At 39.8% G+C, this 19,914-nt stretch overlaps 1 protein-coding gene across 23 annotated transcripts in view; it reads right to left on the bottom strand.

Annotated features, from left to right (window-relative positions):
- The window catches only part of PHF20 (PHD finger protein 20), a 73,075-nt gene that overhangs the window by 48,899 nt on the left and 4,262 nt on the right, over nucleotides 1–19,914 (bottom strand). For 12 of the 23 annotated variants that reach the window (XR_012051558.1, XM_072917020.1, XM_030288868.4 and 9 more), the window contains 6 exons: nucleotides 13,585–13,633; nucleotides 11,861–11,989; nucleotides 7,280–7,394; nucleotides 1,287–1,458; nucleotides 987–1,071; nucleotides 241–320 (listed from right to left, as the gene is read on the bottom strand). Coding sequence is in view for 14 of the 23 variants with exons in the window: in XM_072917020.1 (XP_072773121.1) it covers nucleotides 241–320; nucleotides 987–1,071; nucleotides 1,287–1,458; nucleotides 7,280–7,362 (420 nt within the window). In the remaining 9 variants the exon portion in view is untranslated. The remainder of the gene's footprint in view (nucleotides 1–240; nucleotides 321–986; nucleotides 1,072–1,286; nucleotides 1,459–7,279; nucleotides 7,395–11,860; nucleotides 11,990–13,584; nucleotides 13,634–19,914) is intronic. The other 11 variants (XM_072917022.1, XM_030288869.4, XM_072917023.1 and 8 more) reach the window with 5 other exon arrangements.

The raw sequence follows: 19,914 nt of genomic DNA, 5'->3' as shown, positions 1-19,914 counted from the left end.
ATCATACCACAAAGATTCACATTTCATTTCAAGGGATTCCCTTTAATGAAGGGGAAATGAAGTCCCTTTTCCCCCTTTGAGATATCTATCACCCCTTCTCATTTTAAAGGACTTCCTTTCAGACATACTGTATTTTAGCAGTAAAGGTTCCTCATTAATTTCACATTTTATAATTCATCAAATCTAGCCACATGAACTGCTCATTTAAGAATATATTAGCTGCACAAACACCATTCTTACCTGATCCTTGGAAAAAGCTTTGACATGAATGTTTTTGACTGTTTGAACTACACCATCATAAAATTTCACAGTGTATGTACCTAAAATACGAAAATAAATTGCAAGAGTTCAAAGATCAGAAAATATTTAACACAGCACCAGCTAACAGCTCCAATACTCCAACTGCACAATCAGCCCTATATGAAAGCTGCTTTACCTGTGTGGTCAGAACCCTCAACACAGAGCTCCTATCAGAGCAAAGTTATCTAAAACAATTCTAGTCAATTAAAGGTGCATGTCTAATCTTAGAGTTGCTCCTCAGATGCACCTTACTCACAAAACCTCAGAATAATTTTGGTGGAATATTCCAATATATAATTACACAGCCCTTTTCTCCTTGATCTTACAACACCGACAATCTACAGCAAGCCCAGCATTAGAACAAATCATTCACAGTTCCCCCATCCCTTCTGGGAGATTTTTAAGGGGATTCTGCAGCTCTGACAATAGGCTTCATTGCAGTTTATAAGCAATAACAACAAATTTAAGAAACTTTTCCCACATATATACTTAAAGCAAGTACTGACTAGATATCCCAGCAGAAAGCTTTTTTCTCGTAAAAAAGAGGTTAAAAAAGTTAATGACAGACTAAAACACATAACTGAAAATGCAAATTTTCACAGCTGTAGTATCTCCCCACCTAAATGAGGTTCCAGCACAATTAGAAATACATGACTACTAAGTGTGACAAAACCAGGAATCCTTACCATCTTTGTTAACAGAAGTAACTTTGGCTGGATAGAAGCGACAGTCAGACCAGCATGCCAATACCTGATCATTGATATGAAATCCCTACAAAACAGCAGTTAAAATTGCCTTCATCTGTGAATTACTGAAACATACAACTTTATTAAAACATTTCAATTACTAGCTTTCCAACGTTTAGAAGAAATCATAAAATTTACACAGCAGGTAACACAGCAACAGTGAAGCATTTTAGAGGTCATCATTCATACAAACACACATTAAACTGTTACACACACAAATGTTCTCAAATTTCTACTTACTGCACAACCTTCTTCCTCATGCAACCCTTCTTTTCTTAACTGTATTTTCTCTAGGGGACGCAAATAAGGACTGTCCCAACAAAACCATTCATCATATCTATGGTTCCAGCGCTTGAAATGGATAAGTACTTTCCCCTCTTCATAATCAATTTCTTCAATATGTGCTTGATACCTAGTCAAAGGTAGATTAAAATATTTTAATTATGAATAATGTAAACTGTCTGAGACACTTTATACAAATTAACCCCAGTTTAGCTCCTCCAATAGTATTAATTTGATGTACCACTTGTATAAGCAATAAAGATGCTACAGAATGACAGAGCAAAGCACATAAGAAAACCCAAAACTTAACAGCAAATGCAAACATTGGCTGCAGCAAGAGAAGACAACTAAGGAGTTCTTAGTTTGGGGCTGAAAAAAAAAATTATCTACAGATTCAGAAGTCAGAAAGACTCTCCCTATATCTAGACATAGAACATTTGACAAAATCAATAGCTTCGCTTCACTTTTATCAAGAGTAACACTTGGGTGCCAGTACAATCACTTCTCTAAGATATCCATCACCAGGCACCATGAATCATTCACCCAGTGTAACAGCAAAAACCCAGCAGGCACACTAAATGTAATTTAAGTTTTAGATTCTCAAAGTTAAATTTCATCTGCAAAATCCTGGGATTTTTAAATATAAATTTCTTAATACATTAGTAGTAGGGGAATCTGAGATGAGTCAAATCCAAATGTCTCTGATCAGGAAGACCTTGTAAACTCTGTGTTTCTTTCAATTGCATTGGTAATTTGTAACTTCTGTACAGATTTCAGAATCACAGCTATTTCACTATCCCCTCTGAACATAACATTCTAAGTACAAAGCTTTCCCTTCCACAGTACTAACAGCAAGAGAAAATTTCCATTTGTTGGTGTTTTCAATATTCTGGAAGAAAGACAAAGCCTCAGTGAATTCTTGAACAAAGGGCTGAAGACAAAACCCAAATCCACAAGTATTCTTTATCTGGTAAACCACACTTTAAAGATAGAACAAGTGGTACAAAGAAGTGGCATCTTGAAAAGATCAAGCATGATACTAACAGTAAAGCCTAGACATGTAAGAATCAAGACTTAGATACAACCCCGGAAACCATTCTACAACCGTACACAAAGAGAAAGCAAATCTACCTACAACTGAAATCCTCCAGCAGATCTAAGACATGTCCAGTCATGACTTCACAAAGAGCTATGAATAGGCCACACTAGAGACTTACACTGCAACTACACATTAAGGATACTCACTGCCACACAAGTCAAACTATGCCATTAGTTCATCCCAATGTATTCCCAAAATGCATGCAGCAAAGACTGTGGAGGAGAGGAATTCCAATGGGAGATATTATGGCAGGGATATCTGTAACTGGTTAATAACTTCTTGAGGAAAAAAAAAAGAAGCTTCCTTCCTGTGACAGTCAAGTTACTTTGTATTTAGGTAACTCAAGTTCTGTCCTCCACAAGTTCATGAGGGGCAGTAGTCACAGTCACAACCTAAACACCTAAACAGATTCTTTTTGGATATTACTAAGTATGACAAAATGACAAAAATCAGCATCCCATTGTCTACAATCTGAGAGCAGCAAAAACAGGTTAAGAAATCCCAGATCCTCTCAACAAGAGAGCAACCAGAAGGGTGCTCTTGCCATTGGGACTGCAGTATGCCTAGGACTCAGATTTTCAATGATGAAGAGGGAAGCTGATAAAAAGGACAGAATGCTGACTCAGTATCAAGCTAATCCTGTCCAAGCAGATAACCACCTCTAAGAAGCACAATCCACTTTCTACCACTGAGACGAGACAAACCCAAGTTACAAGAGCCAACTAACTCAGTGAAGCAAGACTGCTCCCTGCTTCATATCCAGCAAAAGGATGAACTTTCTCCACCAGAACTGTCATCCCAGAATCACACATCAGTACCATCTGCACCTAACCCACTTCACTAACAGGAGTTAGTCTACCTGAGTAAGTGTGGTTGAGCTACATCTTTCAGTTCTTGGAGAACATGCTGCAAAGCCTCAACATCTTCTCTTTTTGAAGCAATAAACATCAGTTAACATACACTCAAGTGCTCTTGACTAAAGTAGTAAACCTATTACAAGCTGTGCTAGACTTATCCATGAACTCTTGACAGACTTTGACACCACTTTCCTTTCAGATGAGAGCACTGGCAGCTACAAAACAAAGTAGAAAGGGTCACAGCAAAGTTCACAGGTTCTCAACAGCCCTGAGCACCACACACTGACAGGCCAAGCTTCCTTCCTCCCACACCTTTTGTAGAACTGAGTAAGCATACATCAGGAGGCGCAAGTGCTCACAGATCTATGCAACAGAGTAACAAAACATTACCCATACACTTCTTCCAAATGGCCTGTTAATATACATAGGAGTGGAGGTAACTTAAAAGAAATCCAGACTTGTTTATTGAAAAATATAACATGAGAGCATACACAAAGTGAAAGGTCAGTAGCTGAAGCCTGAATAAGGCCCCAGAGAACAACTAAGATATGTCTAGGGTGGCCCAATACATCCTCCCCCAAACCACAAACTAAGTATTCAGCTGACTCAATGTGTATTCAAAACAGCTAAGGGATCCTGGGTAAGAAAACTCCAAATGGTACTGATTTAAATATTTATCTAAACACTGTGAAATTGGAGACAACACCTTGCAACATATGGGAAGGGCAAAACAAGTCATTTTCCAGCTCAATTTGAAAGGAATGATGCACTCAAAGACTTATGAACTGGCTAAACAGTAAGGGAAAATCTCTAAGATGCCCAAACTGCTGGCATTAGTTTTCTAAAAACCTAAGGAGGCAATCAAAAGCTCAAAGAACTAAACAGACTATGGTTAGCAATAACTGACAATCTCAGACTACAGCTGTCAAAGCACAGCAAACAGTATGAAAATGGGTTTATGGTAGACAAATGTAAAACTACCCTCTTCTGGGAAGAGGTAAATATCTGGAAATTCCCTGGACTAGGTCTGTTTCCCTTCTCTTTTCTACACACCAAAACTGAATTGCTATAATGCCCCACTCCCTTGAACTAGGAAGGGACAAGCTTAGTGCAGTCAAAGCAATGCAGAGAGGAAAGGAAGCATCCAGGAGAACCAGCACTGTGAAGGACAACAGATACAGTGGTTCATCTTTTTTGTACTTAGACCAATTCCTGACAGCATGAACAACTGAACTCATGGGACTGATAATCTGAATCTTAACAGGGTAGCACCATACTCTCAATATTACTCAAGAGCTCTAACCATAATCAAAACCCCTTTCACGTCCATTTTACCCAGACAACGGACAGAAAAACTTGAAGGTCTCATTACAATAAGGTAACAAAATGTAACATCATTTGCCTATTGCAAGCATGCAGTGCAGTCATCCTTTTTTCAGTAAGAAAGGATGTAGCTAGCCACCACTCAATCAATTTAAATTATTCAATGCAAAAGGTTTCAAAAAGTCAATTCAGATGGGACAGTGTGCCCATGTCCATGGCTACAGCAACCCCTCTGTGATCTCTCCACTCAGGGTTGCCCTACTGCAGCAGTCCTGCTCCTTCGTCCTCTAATACTCCAGCACTATGAGACTTTTCAGCATCCAGAGAGGCCATCTCCCTATAGCAAACTGAGGCAACAGACAAATCTTTCATGACAGTTTTGATGCATCAACCCAAGCCCTAAGAACCTAAAGTGAAACACCAAATGTATTCATTGTGCTCCCTGGAATTCAAGTATACAACATGACACACAACTGCACCAGGAACTGCAGCACACTGCCAATATGCTATGATTCCAAATACAACAAAGCAACCTCTGGGACAAGCAGCAAATATGCAAAATTCACTTTGCATTTTGAAAAGGAGCAGGCTCCACACTGACTACTCTGCTGGCATACAGTGTTTTTTCTTCACTAGGGTCGACAACACATCCAAACACCCTGGAAGTCCTTAACTATCAATTTGGAGCACAAGCCATTGACACGAAATAAAGGTATATGGCATATATGACATGAAATATTTTCCAAAGCATCACTGCCTGTAAACTGTCAATAGTGGACATGAATGTACTGATGTATTTGATACTGAGAGCAGAAATCAAAGCCAGCACTTTAACCAAAGGAGACTTGTGACTATGTTTTAGCACCAAGAGAGCAATAAAAGTACACACAAGAGAAGTTTGGACCTTCAAAGGTCTAGCATTGGAAAAAGCAAGTGTCACCAAACAGAAAATCCTGTGACCCCACAGAAGAGCACAGTAATCATACCATAGAGTGGTCCTGGTTGCACAGGGGCAGATGAAAGCACCAGAGGAAAAAAAACAGTCTGCTGTCCTCTACAAATCCACACGCAGTGAGTCGTGTCAGTACTGACAGCTTTGCTATGCCCCTAGCTCTTAAAAATTTTGATTAAGAAACCATGAAAATGCAAATGCACACAATCCAGGGTTCAAAGCTTAGCAAGTAAATAAAAGATTTCAGAACTGGAGAGTTCATAACTAAGTTGTGAGACCAGAGTTGCAAAGCACTGTGTGCAGGACAGGTAATTTAAGATCAAGTGTTTCCAAAAAAACAAAGAACATGGAACAAATAGCACACTCAAAATTCAAATTTAAGCCAACGGATATGCAGAAAGTGGAGCAGGTTGTTGAATTCCCCCCCACAAACTTTTCCCATGCAAGTGTTATGTACACTCAAACGCTGTTATGAGCAAACGTCAGAAGAATAAGAGTCATGGACACAAGTTATTACCCTTACTCAAATACCAGCTACACCAAACTGCATCTTTAAAAAGCCTACATTACAGACAGGCTAAGAGATCTTATTTTTGTAAGCCTGACTTTTTTGCTATACTAACAAAACTCAAGAATATAGAAAATGCAGGCAAGTTTAAATCAGTGCTTACCTACACAACTCTTGGATACACAGCTAAGCCAAATTAGCATGTGATTAGGATTTAATATTCATACTTTACATTCTTTATGGAAAGAGCTATGTTTTCTCATTTTCACAAGTTCAATGCCTTTGTACCTGGAGAGAACATGCTCTGCATGCAACCAAGACATTTTGGAACAATAAATAATGTGTCTAAGGCAGTGCACCATCTTCCTGAGATGCCCAAATAGTTTTCAATACTGACTTTGCACACTTCACCTGTTGGCAGGTTCCAGAGCTCTAAGTACCGTCGTATCTAACCCACACAGATGTCTTAATAAAAATCAACTACAGGTGATTTCTGGTAAGAGAAGTTATCTACATGAGCTAATAAAACCAAATTAATTCCTGTATTTAAGAAGTCCTTGGCAATTTTCATTTTATCTCTCATTCACTGAGAATTATTAAATGCTAAGTTTTGAGCTGACTACCTGAAATTACAGTTAGACAATTCAAAGTTAGCCTAAGTAATTTGTAGGCTCTTTTTCATATTCCTAATGCAGTGGTTCATGAAGAAAAGTGTTCTTCGTCACAGCTGAGAGCTGCAAGACAGGCACCAGACCAGACCTGTTAGCACTGAACATGTTTCTCCACTATTCTTTAATTCTAAAGCTGACTACCCTCAAATGACCACAGGCCTATCAAACTCAATCAGATTTCAGAGCCTATGAATTCACAACAGCACCAGGAAAGGAAGCAGCAAGGATATTCTGTACTGCAAAGAATTTATTCTTCTGTAATATCTGCTCTGCGATACTAAGTATAGCATAGAACTTAAAGAGTGACTTCAGGAGAATGAGCCTGAAGTACAACTAGATTTAGGAGCAGTCCTATTCCCAGACACAACACCAGTACACTTCAGCATCTATTGCCCATCTCAATCACTGGTATATAAACTTTTATAAATTAACTACTTTCCTACAAATCAATGACTACAACTCTAAATATTGAACCAATACAAAATGTTTAAGATAGTAAAGACTAAAAATTAATACAACATGAATGGTTTTAAAAATATACCAGTTTTTTAATCTGTCACGGGCTTCCAACTGGGCTCCCACCTCAAAGTTGATCCCTCTTCTATTCGGAGGATGTTTTGTCATTTTGTAATATCAACACTGCTGATTTTATTCCCCTGAAAAATGCAATTAAATATCAATCACTAATCAAGACATACACAAAATAAGCTTATGCACTATAATTCCCAGAAGCCAGATGTTAAGGAACCACTGTAATTTTGGTTTGCAGAAAGTAAGGGGGCAATTATCTTTTAAACAAGGGTTCCCAAGTGACAGTGTGCAGAATAATTCCAAAAGTGTATTCAAAATGGCAGCTACTGGACCATGAAAGAGTGAAGCTCAGCCTCTATCCATTGGTCCAAGTTCCAGGTCAATTAAGAACCACACAACCCAGTGTTTATTCACAAATGAGATGGAAGTTTCATAATATTTTCTCCCCCCCTCTCCATTTTGATGAAAACAAGGAATCCAGTAAACAGGAACTGGGTAAAACAAACACAATAACAATCTTTCAACAGCTACCACATTAGCGAAACACTCTGCAACACTATGTCACCTCATCACTGCAAGTGCAATAAAGTTCAAAGACATTAGAAATATGTAGATTTTTAAAATCAATTTTAGAAGAGTCTCTATACTCCTTGCATATTTGCGTTGTTTTTGTCCAACTTCTCTGTTTTAACCAGAATATTTTAAAAGTCTTCATTAATATTTGTTTCCAACAGATAATATAAAAGTTTAAGAAATCTTACTCTAGTAGTTTCTCTCAACGTACATAGTGAAAAAGCCTGGTCAACAGCTACTTTCCCTGATTTTTTGTCAGTTGTTTCCCAAAATTTTAAGATACAAATTATGATCCATTCCTGTAGTCTTCAAGCTCACAAAATCAAAAAAAACAAGTAAGTCTTATTCAATATCACTGTCCTTATAGTAAGGCTGTATCTTGAAGATTTAATTACAGATGGACAAAATTTATTCGAGTTAAAATAAAAAACCTAGTCGTGCACTACACGAACAAGGAGACATGCACAGAAATAAGCACTAGCATTTTGCTTCACATAAGGCATAAAGAGCAATGGTATAACTAAGCTGCATCTACAAAAATATTAACATCGTGAAGAATTACTTCTAATTTCAAGTGTGGTTCAGAAATCACAGATCTTTAAGACTATCACAGAGCTTTTATGATAGAGAAAAGCTACTCCTTCACCACACTTTTTAAGCCAGGCCATTTGTCAAGGGCTGGACACAGAGACAGCCTAACCAACTCCATTCAACCCCCACACTGCAAAAATCTTCTCTATCGAAAGGTCATCTGCTGCCTTCCTCTAAAATAGTGCTTTTAAATTGATCCTCACCTCTATTAAAGCAGTCTGCAAGGGTACAGGGTATATACAATATAATAGTATTTATATATATATATATATAATACAATAGTATTTTTTCTATTGCCCGTAAGTCTGATTTACAACAAAAGACAAAGTATTCTAGCCACCCAGGAACTGAAAAAAAATAATTTCCTAGAGTAATATCTGATAATAGACTGAGCTCTCACAGTATCACACTGGACCTGAATCAGCCCAGTCTTCTAACGGTTGGGGCAGGAGTCTGTAACTTTTAATTGGGAAAGGAAATTAAGAAAAACTTAAGATGGTTGGGATTTTACAGTTTATGTTGCATCAGAATGTAGAAGTTGAAAAAAAGAAAAAGGCAGCAAGTACAAAGCTATATTTTAAAAGGTTTATCCACACACACCTCAAATATCCACTATTTTTTTGCAGATTTACATCATTGAAATACCCCTTTCTCACACTAGCAATGGAATTTCATGCCTCCAATCATGGAGCAGATACACATTTTGCTTAAGGCTTGAAGAAATGATAGGTGCAAGGTGATTCTTTCCCTAGTATGCTTATTTTTCCTTTTCACTAAGGAGGGACAAGCAAAGCCAACCCAGAGGCACTCTCAATGCATTATTTCAGCTTCCCACAGTTGTTCCCCTCAATAAGAGCTGCCATCTGATGCCCCCTCATGCAAGGGATTCATCTCAGCTCACCTCCATGGGGCTGGAGAGGAACATACACATCTCCTGACTTCAGTAACAGGATCACACACAATCGGGCTTCCATAAACACATTCATTGTGGTGCAGAAAGTCTTACTATGGTTTCATTTAAATATTTTGAAATATGAGTATCACAACTAATAGGAAATATGAAGAAAACAGCCAAAGCCATTGAATAAGAGTTACAGAGGCAGCACATTCCATGAAAATCTGAACACAGCTAGTCAGCTAACACCAACATTAGTTAAAGCACACATTAACTGCACTTCACTAATTCAGCTAAGCTTGTTAGAAGGCAGTAAGTCACAAAGTTGAAATAGAGAAAAAATGTTGTGAGCAAAAATCTCATATCATTGGCCCCTCCTCCCATGTCTTCATGTCTCTCCCCTCCCAAGTTACAAAACTTGGCCTGCTTTGAGTTCTCTCTCACATCCTACTACTGGCTTGCACTGTGGTCCTGCTCCTCAGACCATGAAGCAGGCAGGATTTTCCATTTACAACCAATTTCAGGAACAGCTGTCTCAAGCAGATATATGCTTGGCAGAACATTACATGAGATAAATCACTCAGTAGAGGGTCTCAACTATTTTACCCCAAAATACCCAGCCTTAGAGCAAGACTGAAACCATGAGACACAACTTTTACTGAGAACCATGACATGGCTCTACAAACTAGGCCAAGAGGCAGTGCTAAAATACGCTTCACCAGCATGACCATGACCATACTGGTAACTTAATTTCTCAGAAAGCAAGCACTGAACACAGGGGCTTGCCTCCTTTGAGGTTTTATGTTTCCGCTCCTGTCCTCTCCTGCAAAGATTGCTTAAAAACCTTGAACTACATTAAAACAGCCTGTCAACAAACAACCCCAGACTGATCAGACATTCATAGCTACAACTTAGAAATAAGAATACTTTGCCAGAAAATCTCTCCTAAAATTTTCTTCACCAGAAAATCAATTTGTATTAACTTGGTATCTAAATTGACACATGGACAGGATTTCTGCTCTGAGAATACATTTATCCCATGTATTCAAGACCATGATTAAAACAAGGAGACTAGACCTACCCCAAGACCTTTATGGCCTTTCTCCAAAACTTCCTACTTCTCTATGAAGATCAGATCTGTTTCAGGACCAAATACTTAAGGATTTAGATAAGCACTACTTCCAAAACAAAATGTTTCTAAATCTATATTATTGAAATGCATGTTATTTAAAAGAGACAGTCTTTTCTTCTCCATCAAAGTCATCATAAGGTAATTAAACTTTTGAAGACTATTCAATTATTCAGACACGTATCAGTGAGGAAGGTACAGGGCAATGCAGATATTACACATATTATACATAAAATACATTAATATTGATCCCTTCAGGGATCCCAATTTTGACTCCTAAAACAAGCTTTCTCTGCTAACACTGCAGGTCCTCTAGTTGTTCTTACTCTCTCCAGTTTTAGGCTCTGTCAGTGCAGAGCCCCAAACCTGGCATATCACCAAGTACCAACAGAAGTGGGCTCCTCTGGTGACTGAAAATCTGTTTAATATTATCAGAGAGAGCAAACCCAAGCAGCTAAGGCAAACTTTCACTAATAAGAGCCTTTACTGTTTCCTCTGTGGAAACTCCAAAATCACTGCAGCCTTTCCCAAACCACACCTGCCCTAGCAAAACTATTTTTCAAATCCCCGTGGAGTGATTAAACCATTCCTTTACGTATCACACCAAAACCCCCTCCTTGAAATCAGCCCCACTTTCAAGCTTTATTCTGTCTCAGTGCTGCTTCATATGCAGTTCAGAAGAAATTCAACTCACTTTCTCAATTCAGACTATTTCCTTCATTTTTTTGTGCATCCATGCCAAACCCAGGGATTTCCCCCCCTCTGCCATAAGGATACAATGAAGAAAAAAAGAGGTACACCATGAAAAAAAACCCCATCGTTCTGCGACCTGATAAAGGAGCACAGTCAATTTCGACAGTTTGCATAAATTTAATTCTACTCTGCACTGAAAATGTATATTTTATTCTGGATGGGAAGCTTGCTGTCCCAACTCCTAGGAAGCACTCAGTACCTTGATGGTGATTCCGCAGGACTGCAGGGTAGGACATGTAATAAAAAGCACTGGCAAAACCAGGAAGAAAAAGCAACTAGCCAGAGATTGTCTTGTATTCTGTGGAGATGCAGCACACATGTTGTTGACCCGGGGTACTGCAGGCAGCACTGCCACTCCTACACAAGTAACACAAGCTTGTTTCGTTTCCTTATAAAACAAAGCATGTTTACAGATGATTCCACAAAGCTTAAGGCTAAGACTGACTCTGACATCCTCTCTAGCACCACTGCTCCAAATTTATTGGCACATCTACATATGGAACTGCCAAGGACTAAGTGCATTCACATTTTGTACATCAGGGTTTTTTTTACTCTTCAATATAGTTAGTTTTGACCTTTTACTTTTATCATCTGCACCCATGACACCAGCCTCACGTCTCTATCAGTGGCAAAAACAACGAAAGCCTCACCCAGTTCACCCCCTACAATATGCACACCCCCATCAGGAATGGTCAGTCCAGAGAAGTCCATGGTCCCCACCGCAATCGGAACAACTTGCAAGTGGATGACCACAGCCATGCAGTGCTGAAACCACACACCTGCAGATGAGAAAAGGTATGATATCAGACTGCAAAACAGTATTTACAGACACTATTTACACTATACAATCCTAATGGCATCTTATGAAGACTAAGTGGAAGTTTCACAAGCACCACTTAAACTGTACTGGCACTGGGAAGCTGATTACAACAGACTTTTATTGCCTGCAGACAAAAAACCCTCTGCCTGGCAGGTTTTGACTACAGCAGCAGTGCTACCATGAAGTATGCCTTACTGCGTTTTACCCTACGCATAAAAACAGATATAAAACTCCTATACCTGCTAAACATGTTAACCCAGGAACAGCCTCTGTTCATCCAAGGATGTCTGCTCCAGCCTCTTGTTGGTTTATCATTTCACAGGTAGGTTACTGTTTTCAGATGTGACCGTAAGTCTCAGATGATGTCCTTCACAGCGGTATTTCAAACCACCATGCTTAGATCTCCAGGCATGTTTTTGGGTTTGGATTTTTTTTTTTAAGTAACAGGAACAAGAAAGATTTAAACTAGACAGGAAGACCTGACACTGCAACAAATTTCAGGGAATACTGCATCACCCCCTTTCTTCAATCCAAAAGACACATTTCAAACAAGACACTGGACTATATGCAGTTCTTATTTGCGTGATGTAGCATCCTCAACTACCTATTCACCAGCACTTACTTGGTTTAAAAGCTTCCCAGATTCAATTAACAACTACATAGGTGAACTGTGAGCCACACAACACAGAAACTGGATCCTGAACTGATACTTAACATCTCTGTAACAAGAATGCTGAACAGCTTATTCCTCACCACTGACATTTCCTCAAACCATAAGACTTGAGTACTTGCTTTCAGTCCCCTACTTTTTCTCTAGTTTATACACGTAGATTAAGAGAACTGACCAGTAAAAATCTACATTTGCTCTTCTCCTCGGGCAGAACCAAGGCCATCCCAAACTACTTGGTAAAAAAACTGAAAAGGTGTTACATGAATGAGCCTCTGAACAAGATCCTCACTCTCTCCCTGAGATTACAGGGCCTGGAGAACATAATTTTTCATCCTCTCATCAACATCTCATGTAACTGTGCTGTCAGTTTCAACTGGTGCTGAGACTGGGATAGACTAATATGGAAGCAGAAATTATAAATATAAGCAATTCAACAGAACAAAAAAAAAATTCTATAATGAAATTTACTTGAATTACCAAGTGCAATTAAAGAAATAAACAGCTGTTACTGAAAAAAATTATTTTCAGTCATTTGATCATGTCTCATGTCCTGGCTTCCCCTCTCTTTTCCTGTAAAAACTAAAGATAAAAAACAAGCACCTAAGCACTGAACAAACAGAAATAATTTGGAAAAAGGTTTAAGTCTCATAAAATAAATCAGGTTTTTCCTAAATAAAGTAATATTAATGAAAACCTACTTTAATGAGACTGTATTTTCCATTTAAGGAAAAAAAGGCAGCCTTTAGGAATACAAGAATTCAATGCAGGTAAGTCTTGCAGAAGCACTGTGGATAGCATTTAAGTAAAACCTGAATTTTAAAGCAAAATTTCAAAAACTCCAGGAAAAGCCACAATAAAAAAAAAGGATCTATGCTTATACTCACCAAGAAACTTGTTTATGTTGCCGCAAACATCCCAACCAGTGCTGTACAACTACAGGAAAGGAAAAATAAAAACATGTGAATTCTGAGCCTAAAAGTATTTCAAAGTTGAAAAAAATATTCTCTCCACAGTCAACAGTAGCTTCACAATATAGTAACACCTCTAGAACAAAAATTTAATCTGAAAATATTTCAGTACAGGTCAGCAGGCTGCTGTGATCCAAATTAGACGCTTAAGAGACACTTACAGACACACATTCTCTCTGCATATTTACATCATATTTCTCCATCATTTACTTATCAATTGTCACCTAAAAGTCATCAATAACTGAATTGTGGTGAAAATCAAGACCGTACAATTCTACAATCCTAGATTTGTAGAAGGCCATATAGAACACAAAAGAAGACATAGAGGATTTAAATCAGATTTTACTGTTTCATAACTTTATCATTACTCCTACTTTAGTGTAACAGGTACTGCAGTATTAACAAACTACACATTAACTAAACAGTCTGCTCCTGTCACTGAAGACATCCTCAGCTGGATAATCTACATTCACCACATGGCAGAAGGTCTTAGCTGTGTTTTGCTAATACAAGAATAAACTACAAGAGTTTCTCCAGAATTGCTTCTTCATCCACAAATCCAATTCCGGTCAATAAACCTAGGCTTCCTCACACTGCAGAAGCGGCAAAGACAGCCATTTGAATTCTTCCCAGAAGCCAAATTTAGGCTGCAGATTTGGCACTCTAATGACATCGCTCCAGGTTTCTGCCTGAACTGAATCTGCTTAGAAGTGTTGTGGTTTAGGAACAATATTCTTCCATCAAGTGTTCCTACTGACAGGAGAATTGGAGGCACAAAATGTAAAGATCATTGGTTGAGAAAAGAACAATTTACTGAAAACAACAATGAGATAAGAAAATGAACTGTAAAAGTAATGGTATTAAGAACAGAAGCGTACAAGAGAGGCAAGCTCTTGTACGCTTCTGTTCTTAATACCATTGAATGTGATGCTCACTGCAGAGCCTGACAGCAACCTGACCACACCCAAGCCACTCCAATCTGGAAGGGACCCCTTTCCCCCCACCCCATCCCCAGAAATGACATAAAGGGGCACAGAATTTCAGTACAGGTCAGCAGGCTGTTGTAATCCAAACTAGAGAGATACTTAAGAGACCCTTACACACACACAGACACCCCTCTGCATATCCACATCAGATTCTAGCCACACCCTCTTCTGGCTATTACGATATTATCTGTGAAAAATGCCTATTTTATGATTGGCTTTTTGCAAATATTACAATGAATATTATATGTGTAATGTTAGAAAGTTATGCTGTATTAATTCTCTTAAGTAGTGTGTTAAATATAGTTTTAGGTTCCAACATAATGTTAAAATAGAGACTATGTATGTGGGGGAAGTTTTTTTAGGAATGAGATAGTTGCTTCGAGGAACACCTAAATCTTCCAAAGGAGAGGAATTTATGGCTTCTTATCAGAAGAAACTAATTTCTTCAGGCCTTGCTCAGACTCCAAGACATCATGAGGATTAAAGGAAACAGCTGACATACAACAGAAAGAGTTTCTTGTTTTAAACAGAATGATGCATAACCATGAAGGATTTATGAATATGCATCAAGTGTATTGTTTTAAGGGTGATTCCTTTGTTCACAAGTCATGCTTTTTGTGACTTAGTGTCTGAGAGCATCTGGACATCTGTAATTCTTTACTTTTTATTGTCTTGTAATTGTCCTAACTCTAAACTTTATTACTCTAATTGTATTATTTTTGTAACCATTTTATTATTATTAAACTTTAAAAATTTTAAAAAACAAGTGCCGTTTTTCACATTATCCATTCCTTATTCTGTATCACATACATCGTGTCCAAATCCTATCCCTTTCCAACTATACACATACATACATAAATATATGTATACATAAATATATGTATACATAAATATATGTGTATATATATATATATATATTTCCATCATCAATGGCTGTCCTTCCAAGATGTCTGTTGAGTTCATTTAGTCTAAGACTGTGGATTCCATTCATCCTAGAGGTGTTCTAGGGCAGGAGGGCTGGTTGCAAACTGCATCAGGAATTTATAACTGGTGTATCTGGAGCAGTATACACACCTTGTCAATTGCAGTTATGGCACACAGTGGCACTGTTATTCACCAACCAGTATTATACAATTCAACATTAGACTCCAAAATCAAATCCCTTTGAGGTATACATCATGTTTCCTTGTCCCTCTGCATTACCCACAAAGTGAACCCAGGTCTCTCACCTTGAGCAAAAACAACCCCTCAGATGCGCTTGCCTTTGTCTGAGGTAGGACTAACCCAAACTGTCTTCCCTAACATATTCCTCATATTCTATCCCTCATGGAGACTTTATCCCTTTCTATGGAACATGGAGGTTTTGATTGTGAAGGGCCAATTTGACTGGTAGAACCTCAAGTGTTAACTAACCAGGTGGCTTTTGCTACATGTAGATGTCAATGTCTGATGGCTCCCCACCCATTACTTTCAATATGGTTGTTAACAGTCCATTATGCTGTTCAATTTTTCCAGAGGCTGGTGCATGTTAAGGAATATGATACACCCACTCAATCCCATAGTATCTGGCCCAGATGTCTGTTGTCTGACTCAATTCTTTCTGGAGTGCCCATGTTGCCAGAGGACTTGTTTTTCGAGGCCCAGATGGTGTTCTGGGCAGTGCCGTGAGACATGGGGTAGATCCAACCATCCAGTGGTTCCTTCCACCATGTAGTGGAAGTGTAGCGTGTCAGCATGTAACACTTGCCTTGGTGGGTCTGCAGTAGTGTGATGTAATCAATCTGCCAGGTCTCCCCATATTTCTATTTTGACCATTGCCTCCCATACCATAGGGGCTTTACCCATTTGGCCCTGCTTGACTGCAGTACACATTTCACAGCCATGGACAACCTGGAGATGTTGTCCATGGTTAAGTCCACCCCATAGTCATGAGTCCATTCATAATGCTGCACCTCTTTCCAAATGACATGAGGCATCACAGACTGCCCACCTGGAGCCAGAAATAATCCACCTGAGGCAATTTAACCTTGGCAGCTTGAGCCACCTGTTCATTGTTGCAACACTCTTCAGTAGTCCAGCTCTTGGGTATGCATGCATTTACACAACATACTTCTACAGTCATTTTCTCTACCCAGGCAGCCATGTCTTGCCACAGTTCAGCAGCCCAGATAGGTTTCCCTCTCCACTGCTGCCATAGCGTGACCGTTATGGTGCTTGTATCTCCAGTCGTGTGTTCTGTTTATGTTTGGTATTATGTTCTGTGCTTTCAGAACTGACTCTGAAAGTGAAGGTTTGTTTTGTTATCAGCCAGCTCACCTCCCCCATGGTCCATTGTCTAGAAGAGGCTAGTGCTGGCTGGCTTGGCTTTGCTTGCTTTTACTTGCTTGCTTGCTCTTGCTCCTGCTTCTGCCTTTGCTTTTGCTTGTTAGTTAGTTTAGCTAAGCAGTCCAATTTTTTCCCTGGACTGTTTTTTTTTTTCCCCCTTTCCCTTTCCTGAATATCACTCCAACCTGCTCCGGACTGGGACATGGGAAACACTGAGGAACACCGAGAGTCTGCGTTTTGTGATCTGCAGCAGCCATCCCCAGCGCCAGAGAGCAATCCCCAGCACCCAGACCCAGGCCGATCATTCCCAAGAGAGACTCTCTGGATTTGTCATCTCTTCAGAGTGGTGAAAAGAGTTTTTTTGTCATCTGGTACTGTTCTTTTTTTTTGGTGCTAGGGAGTGTTTCGTTTGTTAAATAAACAGGTTCTTTTCCACTTCTCTCCGACAAAATTCTTCCCAAAACAGGTACGGGGAGGGGCTGTGTGGGTTTGTTTTCTGGGGGCTCCTTCCAGAGGTTTTTCTCCCAAATTTGCCCTAAACTAGGACACCTGACAATTGTTTTTTTTTCCCCTCGGTCCAGACCCCCTCCCCCCAGCATTTGCCACCATCCACAAACCAATGTAGAGGTAGAACATTGGCCATTTCTCTCATTCAGCAATATCTGAAGACAGCTCAATGGCTTTCAGTTCTGCAAGGACCACCTTGTCCTTCAATAGATTCCACAACTCACTGTGTAAGACTCTATATGGCAGCCTTCCATCTTCAATTTTTCCCTATGGTATGACAGGAAGCAGCAGTGAAAAGAGCATTCCTTTTAATATTCTGGTAGCTGATTATAAGGTGGAGCCTCCTTAGCATAGTGACACCTTTTCCTCCTCTTGTTCTGATGGTATCGATATTTTTGCCTTCATGCCACTTTGTGACGACTTCCAATATCCCTGGGTGATTGGGGTTTTCTATTTGAGCTCACTGCGTGGTCAAAGCTATTAACTTATTCCACGTGGCATCAGTGGCATGATGTTTAGAATGGAATTTCCCTTGGACATTCAGTCCAGCACTATCATTCTGGATGCCAGGAAGCACTGTGCTTCAGTGTCAATCACTTCTGAGGCAGCTCCAACCCCTCCATAACCTGTCAAGATCTCTTCTTCAGTTGGGGTGTAACAGGCCTCAGCTTCCTCGTTATCACCAAATCCAGAACCCCAGGGGCTGTCTTTAAGTCATAGGTACTTTTTGTCAGAGACTCCAGGAAGGACCATGCTTTCCAGCTGCAATGTAGAGCACATTTTTTCACATCTTATCCTGTCCTGAGTGGCCCAAAGGCTGCTGCACAATCTCCTGTTGAATTTGTCCAAAACTTGCTGTTGTTGTTCAGAATCCCACCTAAAATTGTTGCTCTCCCATGTCACATGACAGAGAGGGCTTACAATTTTGACTACAGGATGCGTACTTCATCTTATGGAATACGCATCCTGCAAAAACCCACAGTTCCTAAGAAAGCCTGTGTTTCCTTTTTGCTGTCTGGACACACTACCTTGATGACCACTGGATTCGCTGGACTCTCATAACATCCATCCTGGCATTTTACTCTTAGGAACTGAATTCTCTGGGCAACTCCCTGATAGTAGCAAAAACAGCCTTCAGGAGGATTTGGATTATTTTCTCCCCTTTCTCAAAAACATCTTCGGTGGTGCTGCCCCCATACAATGATGTCATTAATGTGCTGCAAGTGTTCTGGAGCCTCACTCTTTTCCAGAGCACCCTACATCAGCCCATGGCAAATGGTGGGACTGTGCTTCCACCTCTGGGGCAGCCACTTCCAGGTGTACCGGATGCCACTCCAGGTAAACAAAAACAGCAGCCTGCATTCTGGTGCAAAGGAATGGAGAAAAACACACTGGCAATCTCAACAGTGGCTCCACTTTGCTGCCCTGGACTTCAGGTCATACTGATGTTCCAGCATGTCTGGCACAGTAGCACTCAGTGATGGTGCAATGATCGTATGACTTTATTCAGGCCAAAATACTTCACTGTCAGTCTCCACTCTCCATTGTACTCAAGTACTGGCCAACTGGGACTACAGGACATTTCCTCTCCACCCTGCTTGAGTCTTTCAAGTCTGTCCAGAGTCTCAGACAGTTCAAAGCCACATGTCAGTCAGGAGGAAAAAAGATGATCTCAAACTGCTTGAATCAGGTAACCACCTGGAGCATTTCTTGTCCTCCTTCCTTCATTGACATTAATGTCAACGCCCTGGTGTACGACAATGGTGTGTTCCACACAAACTTCTGCCACATGGATTATTGTGAAAAGCTAGAGAAAATTATCACTGGTGAGAATCAACTGAAGAGGAGGGAGCAGTTCTGTGGAAAAGTGGGAGGTGCACTGCTCCATTCCACACCCCTGCCCCCAGGAACCTCTAGTCCAGCCCATAATGATTGTCAGGCACTGGCACACTGAAAGCAATGCCCCACACCCCATGCCTGCAGCCTCAATCTAGCTCCAGAGGGACTGGATAACCAGAAGTACCACCTGGGAGGCATAGCCACAGGAGGCCAGAGCAGGTAAAACCCATAAGATGCATATGGTCATTTCACTATCATCCTTGGAGCTGATGATAGCTGAGATTGCACTTGGATCAAAGATAGCAGCTGTATCTTGGTTTTCTCTCTTTTTCACTCCTAACTTCCCCTTCTTGGACTGTAAGGCTGGATGCATAGAGTTTGCTAAATGAAATGCTTTATTCTGATTGACTGTTTTAAATTTTGCCAAATTCCTGCTCTGCTAAAGTTTGCCAGTTAAGTTTGGTTTTTTAACCTCCTGAGAATATTGCAGCATTTCTCCTGTGCATCCACTTCAGGGAAAAGTAGTACCTTCTTTAAAAAAACTTGGCAAGTGAGCACTGGGGCTCAACATTTATGTACTCTGGACCTC

Source organism: Taeniopygia guttata, chromosome 20 (genome assembly GCF_048771995.1).
Source record: "Taeniopygia guttata chromosome 20, bTaeGut7.mat, whole genome shotgun sequence".
Lineage (NCBI taxonomy): Eukaryota > Metazoa > Chordata > Aves > Passeriformes > Estrildidae > Taeniopygia > Taeniopygia guttata.
This window is presented reverse-complemented; position numbering and strand designations above follow the sequence as displayed.